This window comes from Hordeum vulgare, chromosome 1H, assembly GCF_904849725.1.
Source record: "Hordeum vulgare subsp. vulgare chromosome 1H, MorexV3_pseudomolecules_assembly, whole genome shotgun sequence".
NCBI lineage: Eukaryota > Viridiplantae > Streptophyta > Magnoliopsida > Poales > Poaceae > Hordeum > Hordeum vulgare.
Window position 1 is genome coordinate 488,648,088 of NC_058518.1, and position 9,918 is coordinate 488,658,005.

General features: G+C 45.0%; 1 protein-coding gene across 1 annotated transcript; it reads right to left on the reverse strand.

Annotated features, from left to right (window-relative positions):
• Window positions 1-3,376: 3,376 nt before the first annotated feature.
• Window positions 3,377-7,240, reverse strand: LOC123417565 (calcineurin B-like protein 4; the record flags this gene model as incomplete). The annotated part of the gene is made up of 7 exons (XM_045106909.1): window positions 3,377-3,753; window positions 3,827-3,939; window positions 6,233-6,313; window positions 6,395-6,447; window positions 6,530-6,698; window positions 6,797-6,879; window positions 6,961-7,240. Coding segments are annotated over 7 exons (852 nt in total), but the record flags the coding sequence as incomplete, so codon positions are not given.
• Between the last annotated feature and the right edge of the window lie 2,678 nt (window positions 7,241-9,918).

Sequence of the window (9,918 nt, forward strand, 5' to 3'; positions counted from 1 at the left end):
AGATGAGGCACGTGGAGTTCCAGAGTGAAGTGAGGCTGAGCCCGGGACGACAACACCAGGAGGAGCTTAAGGTCATGCATCAGAGCAAGGAGCTGGAATGATGTTGAACTTGTTCTAAGTTGGTGATGCTTAAATTGGAAACGGCCTTTGATGCACACGTGTCTCCGTAGTGTGCTAATGTGTCATCATCTCTTTTTGTCGTTTTCCTTTAGACTAGCCATAGTGGGAAGTAACTAAGTAGTAACATCAACGGCACGTAGGTAAAAAATCTGACGTGGCAAGTAATTAATGCGGAGAGAGATGGTGGTAGTAACATAGCTAGTTACCATCACATCACATATTTCAATGCATTATGTGTCTATAACCTAATAAATGCTAGTTTGCATGACACCACATGTATGTTACTCCCCACTATGGAAGTAGTAACATAGAGTAGTAACAACATTATGTTACTACTCCTAGTTACTCCCCATTATGAGCAACCTTAGCAACTCGTAACAACACCCCATTCCCCACATGACATGAATAAATGCATGACCATTTGTCCGTTTCTTTGTACATATTAAATCTACATGCAAGCCGTGTTGAAATAGAAGACCTGTGAAATCTTAAACTGCGCTTTATAGGCTAAGGCCATCTTTGTTTGGACGTAGCTACAGATTCTCATATTATGGACCAGATTTTATAAATTAAGAGTGTGTGGTATTGTTTTCCCGTTGCAATGAACGGACCCTTTTGCTAATGGCTATAAATGCATTCACGCATACCCTAACTCTATGAGTACCTTGAAAAGGCTGAACCTACACTTTATCTTCAGATTGACTAACTCGCCACAGACACCCGCCATAGTCGATAGCATCTCCTCTTAGTGAATGCACATCGCCAGAAGGCTCGTAATAAACCCAAAAAAATGCGAGCACTAATATCAAATTGAGGACTTGAACTCTTGAGAGTTGGTACTAGTTTCCTCCTAAGAATTCAAGCATACGTTAGACCAATTCCAACCGTCGACCCAAAATGGACGCCTGTTTTGTTCAGATTTCATCCATTTGGAGCGGTAAAACGGACGACCGTGTCCGGTTTTGAGGCAAAATGGAAACCCGTGTCCGGTTTTGCCCGACCATTTGTCGGTGCACCCATCGTACAACCGCATCGCACCCCAACATTGACAGTAACATTTGGAAGAAAATTCGGTCGCACATTTAAAAAACACAGATAAAACATAATTAAACATTAACATAAATTTAAAACTGTTCAGACAAGTCTCGGGTGCACATTTAAACATAATTGAAACTAAAAAACGAAAAAAAAGATAGATCGATGCCGCCGTCATGGTCGGGTTGGATGCGGTCGCCGTCTTCATGCGTTGACGTCCTCGTTGTCATCATTGATGAGGTCGACGTATAGTGGTGCCTTCCAGAGGTGGGTTGGTGGCGCTTGCGGTTGATGTCTGGCTGGAGGCGCCTGCACGACCTCCTCCCGTGGCGAGGACGGATCTAGTGACCGTGGAGGAGTTCGGCGCCCATGGCTCGACACACACCCAGTCGTCCATCTTCGCCGCCGTGGATGACCACGCCCATCAGTGGCCCACAAAGTGCGGGTTCCACATGGAGATGTGGGGCTCCTCCACTACCCTATTAAGTATTTGGGTATACCAATACATTATAGGTGATTAACGAATGCAGAATGGATACACGTCGAACAACGTCTGCAAAAACGACTTGTGAGTTGTAAAGGAAAATTACTATCCCTCGAAGAAAGACTGGTTCTCATAAATTCAGTACTCATTAATATGGTACTGTATATGATATCTTTCTTCCAACTATCCAAAGGAGTCATGCATAGATTGGATTATTTCCGATCGAGATTCTTTTGGCAAGGGGATAGTGAGAAAAATAAATATCGACTCGCTAAATGGAACGTCGTCTGCCGACCAAAAGACCAGGGAGGACTGGGGATACATGACTTACAGGTTAAAAACTTAGCCTTCTTGTGTAAGTGGCTGTTTAAGCTACTTACAGAGGATGGTGTCTGGCAAACACTCCTTAAACTAAAATACATAGGTACAAACCATTATCACGGTACAATGGAGACCTGGTGACTTGCATTTTTGGGCCGGCCTAATGGCAACTAAGAAACATTTCTTTCGCTTTGGCGTATTTAAGATTAAGGATGGTTCAAAAATTAGATTCTGGGAGGACAAGTGGTTAGGGAATACCACACTCCGAGAATAATATCCGGCTCTATAAAATATAGTACGACACAAAGGTGCTGCACTTGCTTCTATTATGCAAGAGTCGCCACCGCTCGTGACATTCATACGAGATTTAATTGGTGTCAAATTATAGTCTTGGATTACCTTGTTGGGACGCGTGGCCACGGTTTAGCTGTCACAAGCTATTGATGAGTTTCCATTAGAATCTATGTGAGAACGGAAAATTGTCGGTGGATTCCATGTATAGAGCGCTAACACGGGCTCAAGTGCGAGTCGATAATAACAAAAAAAAGGGCGCATGAAGGTACCACTAAAACTAAAGATTTTTGCGTGGTACCTTCGAAAAGGGATCATTTTAACTAAAGACAACCTAGTCAAACGAAACTGGCACGGCAATACGAAATGTGTATTTTGTCCCAAGAAGAGACAATAAAACATTTATTCCTTGAATACCAATTCGCTCGGTCTATTTTGTCCGCTATCCGTACGGCTTTCAATTTATATCAGCCTACTTCAGTTGTCAATGTTTTTGGTAACTGGCTATCTGGGATAGATACTAAGTTTAAAACCATTTTATGGGTAGGAGCTCTAGCCGTTATATGGTCGCTTTGGCTCAGTAGAAATGACAAGGTTTTTAATGATAAAAATTATTCTCAATTGCAGGTTATCTTTCGGTGTATATGTATTCTCCGTTCGTGGTCCACATTACAATGGACGAAGTTTCGCGACCTTTTTATGGAGGCTTCTGTGCGATTGGAGAAAGTGTCGAGGGATATTTTTATCCCACATGAATGGCAGTGTGACCTCCGGATAGGCCCTTCATAGGCAACAGCGATTTACTTCTACTAGATTGTATTACGTCGTTTGTTGTTTTACTATTTTTGGATGTTTTGATTTTGACTGTGTGCATCCTAACTATGCAGAGACCGGGTGTAATACTTAAACTTTAAGTAAGTAGTAAAAGCTCTTTATCAAGAAAAAAATGTATGCATCGGACAACATGACATGTACACGCTCGTAGCAGGCTCACCTTGTATCAGGCTATTTGGAATGGACATATCATAAACTGTATGATGCATATGAATTAGGCATTTTGCTGAAGTGACACACAATGAAATGAGAAAAAAGAATGTTTGATATCATGCCATATTATATTAAATATTATATAAAATGTGTCATGCATGATACTCTCTCTGTTTCTAAATATAAGTCTTTCTAGAGGTTCAACTAATGGACTACATACGAATGTATATAGACATACTTTAGAGTATAGATTCATTCATTTTGCTTCGTATGTAGACTTAGTGAAATATCTTAAAAGACTTGTATTTAGATACGGAGAGAGTAGTAATTAAGACAATGGGTTTCAGCTGGGGTTGGGGTCCCTCCCTCCTCCTGGACGCAATCACACTACTCGTTGTTCAGACAACCTCTCCATGCTTCAGGTTAGGAAGGTTGTGCCTGGTTATTTGCCGACTCCATTGTAATCTTCGACTTTCAAATGCATCACAAAGCTCGGGAACGATGTCGTAATGTCCCTGAACATACAACAGCAGCCAAATTACTTGGAATGTTGTTTATGGCAAAAACATCATATGACTGACTACGTACTGGAGATAGGGTAGTGACATGTTCCTGAGCGATGCCGGGTTCTTCTTGACAAACTCCTTCCACTCCTTGGGGTCTATCCTGCCATCACCATTGGAGTCTGCTTGACTGAACGTCTGAAAGCCCAAGAGGAGCAGAGCAGCACCTAGCATGTTAGAAGGAAGGAAACTGAATAGTACTACTCGCCTGAATACTTGGAAGGCAAAGAAGCACTCCGTCTCGTTAAGGTTACATTGTGCGTGAATTCCGGTTTTTATCCCCCATTTTAACATTTTTTACACTAATTATCTCATTTAGTAGGATTTCATCCATTTTAGCATATTTAGCAAAAATGTCGCCACAATTTATCCTCTTTAAAAATTTGTGAGTGTTCTGACAGATGGGTCCCAAACCTAAGGTCATGTTGGCACGCCACATCGGCGGTTTTTTTTTCTCATAGTTTTTCTGCACGCTGGACCGCATTGCCCACTTTCTCCCGAACTGTCAGGCTCGATATGATCACATCATTGCAGCTCGACGGATGGCCAAGATGTCAAGGTCGGGCCGCACCACACTACCCTCCCTTATTCACGGCACGCATCACTCGCGTTCCAATCACACACACGATGCTGTCCTAATCTGACCCAAAATCACTGCCTCTATTGTTAGGAGGGCTGTAGGGTGTAAGACAATGTAGATAACAAGCAGCAGGCAAGACTTAAGGCATGGACGCTAGCAATCGTGGGAGCGGGCAACAACTAGTACGATAATTTTCTTCCCTCCCATATATGGCTGCATCCTCTCTTACTCATCCCATGTGGTTAGGTTTTTGTCGTTAGATTTTCTCTCAGTCTAGGATGCATATTAGGTACAGGGCCGGTACTGAGATTTCGGAGACCATGGGCGAAAGTTGAATCTGAGGATGCTTAATGTACCCATCAAGATAATAATTAACATATATGATATAAAATGATACCAAACAGAAAGTGTGAACAAAAGCCATGTTATGTTAAAATAACTATATCCAAAATCACTAGTGGAAAAAACATTAACCAAATGTTTCATTCACCATCAATAAACAAATAAACTACTCCTCTCACATAGGTTACTAAGGAAGTATTTGACTGCTAAATAAAATAAATAACATCTAAAATGAAAGCAAGGCGATTATCTTTTGATTTGGGAGGATGAAAAACAAGAGACTACAGAAAGGATTCTTGTTGTCGGAAAAAAAATACTCTAGTACTCCCTCCATTTCAAATTATTTGTCGTGAAAATGGATAAAAATTAATGTATTAAAAACTAAAAATACATCTAGATACATTCATTCTCATGATAAGTAATTTAAAACGGAGTGAGTACTTAATTCATTTCTTTATAGCGTCTTTACTGCACCGTAGTGTTTTTTAATGGAATTGTATGTAGTGTTGTGCGCTAGATATCTAGTACTGTTTTTTTTTACTCTAAACAATTGCTCTGCGCTTGTCATCTGGCCCACCTAATTCACCTAGTGAAAACATGAGGTAAAATACCCTTTCACGTTATGGACCAAAGAAAAAGGCCTACAACCCATGTGAGTATGGAACTATCATTCAATTCTTTTTTGGTGCGCCCTCGCTCAGCTCTCATGGCGTTGCTGTCGCCGCCGGCAAAAAAAGATCACCTGCTCCTCCGCCACTAATAAGCAAGGCATCCTGGGGGCTGGGGCCCCTCTCGTTCGGGGTCCCGGGGCGGCCGCCCCGCTCGCCCTACCCCAGGGCCGGGCCTGATTAGGTAGGTTTAGCCTTCTTGTTTTCGGTTCAAAGAAGTATTGTAGTGAGATCATTGTACTTGATTAGCGTGGCATGTTTCCATTTATATTCATAAGAGAAATTGTTACTGATATAATCTGAAATCATGTATATTTTTATCAATATTATCATATACAACCTTAAGTATGCATGATTATGTGGATCAGTTTAGAAGTGTCGTAAATGTACTACTTCACAAACTCCGATGCACTTACATATCTCAATACCTAGTCAAGCATGAACTAGTAAAATGTTGTTTCAAAAGTTTTCTTTCGCATGGTAAAAATATGTTTACCGATAGACAGTTAATATATGTTTCCCGAGTTGGTCCGATGCGGTCATATCGAATCTGGACAGTCAAATGAATTTACAGCAATGTGGTTAGACATGCACAAAAATCATTAGAAAAAACCGACTGATGATGTGGCATCCTAGATGAACCTTCCAATTGGGACTCATGAGTTAGGATACTCGCAATATTTTAAACAGGATAAGTCAGTTAGGATACTCTCAATATTTTAAACATGATAAGTTGTGGCAACGCTTTTTGCTAAATGGGATAAAATGAGTGAAATCCCATAAAATGAGGTAATTACTGTCAAAAAATGTCAAAATAGGATAGGGGGGAATTAACTCTTACATTGTCGACGATCTCGTCGACAGCACTATCCGAGAGACGTAGGTCCGACTCGTCGAGCAGTGCCACGACCATCTCCCTAAGCTGTACATGTCGGCAGTTTGGTCAGACCAAATCTCATGAGAATAACGTAACTTATGAACATTACTAGTACTCCGAGTTTACCTCTTCTTTTTCGATGCAGCCTGTGCCCCTTAAATCGTACAGTTTGAATGCAACTGCAAGAGAGGATGAGAGGATGAATGGACCGCAAATTAAGACGAACGGACTAGAGGCGGGCAGAAGAAGAATCGAGGATACACGCGGTCTTGTCCGCTTCAGGTGCTTTGGGGTGGAAGATGCTGAGCGACCGCACGAACTCGCCGAACTCGATCACCCCGTTGCGCTTGAGGTCGAAGAGGTCGAACACCCTGTCTGCGAAGAGGTTTTCTCGTTTGCTGTTCCTGAACAGTGCGAGCCGGAACTCCTCCTGAGATGAACCAGCCAGAGCCAGACAGATGAGATGAGACTGAGATCACGCAGTCTTTGAAGATGCATGCATGGATCCATGGCGGTGGTGGAGGTTACCTTATGGATGAGGCCGTCTTTGAAGATGGAGAAGCTGAGCTTCTTGTAGAGCTCGTAGAGCGCCTCCACCTCCTTCACCGTGACTGCATCGTCCGGCAGCTTCCAGTTGAGTTAAAAGAAAAGACAATCAGGTGGAGCTGAGACCTGGGATTGGGAATGCTTACATGAGGTCTCGGCTGCGAGGACGGTGGGCTCCTCGTACCCCTGAGCGCTGCTCACGCTTCGACGGCGACGGCGACCGCGACGGCAATGGCAATGGAAACAGCGACGACGAGGACGCGCAGCCCATAGGTCGATCCTACCTACGCCCGCCGGCGACGCGAGAGGCTCTGCCGGCCGGGCGTTTGTTGGGACGACCCTAGCTAGCTCTCTCGGAGGAAGGACTGGAGGTAGAGGAACACTAGCACACAGAAGTTGTTTTCTGGCGACGAACGCCACGGCTGCTCATACAGCCTAATCTTTTATTCAGCTCCAACTGCCTCAGCACAACAACAAACGAACTACAGGATTTATACCAGGGGCTTAGCGCACACGACGCAGCCCACCCCGCTCAGCTGAGTGCAACCCGCACAGCTGACTAGTTCATGCGGCTGTACACCACACTTGGTGAGCCACCACAAGACCCGGCCAAGCCTCCATGCATCTAGCTTACACGTACTAACTGAGTAACAAACACATGACACACCCGCCATGGCTTCTGCTGCGTCCCGCACGTCCCGCGCGCACCCGACGAGCCCGACCGCACCAGTGCGTCCCACACGTCCCGCACGCTACCGACGTGCCCGACCGCACGAGATGTCGTGGCTTATTCCAACAGCGTTGGCCTTGGCCGTAACACCTTCAGCTTCAGCTTCCCGTGCGGCGACAGCCCATCAAGAAGGGGAACGTCATCAACACAATGTGACCTGAGAATGAGATGACGGGGCCTCCACGGAGCTGCCTGTGCTCTCGTGATGGTGATGCTCGCGGCGCGTTCTGAAAGTTGTCCAGCCCGTCTCCTCTCTGCTGTCCGGCCGGTCTCCGTTCGTCCTGATTTAACGGGGCGCCAAGTCGCCGTCGAGGCACGTCACGCCGGCCGCAGCGCCACTTACGCCATGCGCTTTTTCTGTAAAACAAACCGGATTCGCGCCCCATCGCGGCGGGATTCGCCTGGGGGAGGTAGGCCGTGGGCCGACGTAGTGACCTGCAGGAACCGACGCCGGCCTCCTGCAAGTGCAAGTGCAAGTGCAAGGCTTACATGGAGCGCCGACGATGCTCTCAATAATTCACTACATTAATAGGCTGATATAGTAGTAGTGGTGCGGTGTGCGGCGGCAGTGTACATGTGTGCGTGCCGACGAGGTGCGTGACGTGTGTGCGCGTGCTGCCGGGGTGCGCGCTTGCTGTGCTCCAGGAGCGCCACGGTGCTCTACTGCTGTGCTCCAGGAGCGCCACGGTGCTCTACTGCTGTGTCGCGTGCGTGGCCTGGCCTGGGAGGAGAAGCGAGCATGCGGAAGTATCCTCGCCTGGTGGGTGGACATGGAGTTGCTCTCATCTCAAGCTGCTCACAAGCCGAGCCTGCCCGGCCGCCGGACATGCATCTTCCCGGCCACGCCGCGTGCACTTGCCTGCTCTCCTAGCTGCACCGCGTCACCCCTGTCGTGTTAATTGAGTATGGTAAAGCTCTTTCGGGATGGGTAACTCAAGTGCACAGCAGGTATTAACAAAGTTCTGTTTACTCTAATATTTATGTCAAGTGCGGTGCGTGCATTTAGAAAAGTTCTTTCCAAACGATCTCTCAATTGCATTAACAACGGGTTCACCATAAACACACAGGAAGTTGTTGAGTCCTTTACGCACCATACACTAAGGACCCATCAAAGTTTTGCAAAGTTCTTATCAACGTCGTGTTATTGACTACTCCCTCCATTTCTAAATATAAGTTTTTTAGAGTTTTATTAAGGAACTACATACGGATGTATATAGACATACATTAGGGTATATATTCACTCATTTTGTTACGTATGTAGTCCTTTAGTGAAATCTTTAAAAAGACTTATATTTAGGAACGGAGGGAGTATTTAAAAGTTCTTTCGGCATGGACAACTAAACACAACAAAAACAACATGGAAAACAACAAAAATAAAAACGACAACAACATGAAAAACAACAAAAATAAAAACGACAACAATAACTTTCACCATAAGACACAAAAAGTTGTTAAGTCCTTTGCGGACCATACATTAAGGGCGCCTCACAGTTTTGCAAAGTTCTTACCAATGTCGTGTTACGCAGTAGGGTAAACTTCTTCCGGGATGGGTAACTCATGACGGACACTTGAGTTACCCATCATGCATTAACGAACTTCTGGCCGATCTTTACGTCAAGTGTGGTGCATGTATTTAGAGAAGTTCTCCACAAACGGTCTCTAAAGTGCATTTATAATGATTTCATCATAAGACATGAGAAATGTTGAGTCCTTTGTGCACTCCTTAGTTAACGATCTCTCAAGTGCATTAACAATGGTTTCACCATGAGACACAAAAACCTGTTGAGTCCTTTATGCACCATACATTAAGGACGCCTCATGGATTTGCAAAGCTCTTATCGATGTCGTGTTATTGGGTATGATAAATTTCTTCCTGTATGGGTAACTCAAGTGCGCCACAGTGATTAACAAGATTCTCTTTTAGTTTCTCCGTCAAGCAGTGCGGTGCGTGCATTAACAAAAGTTCTTCCCCAACGATCTCTCATGATGTATCAATCACTCGAGTGTGCAGCGTGCATGAACTACAGTTGTTATAACAAGAATTAATTTTTGTCCTTGATGTCATCCTTATTTTTTGAAATTCTTAATCGTTATGGAGTGTCCCCGGGCTTGGCAAACCGGACGCGACACGTCATCAACTACGTCTCCTTCCCGGCGTCACTGCGCCCATGACTGACTCGGTACCTCCTTGTGCCCGCGGCTCCACGACGACTTCCTCGACACCGGCTACCCCGACTCCACATAGACCACGACGTTCTTCGCATGGCTACCTCGATCACGGCTAACCACCCTATGCTCTCGGCTACCTCGACACCGGCACAAAGGGCTACCGCCTTGCTTGAGCAACCTCGTCGGTTTCTACTCCAGACACAAC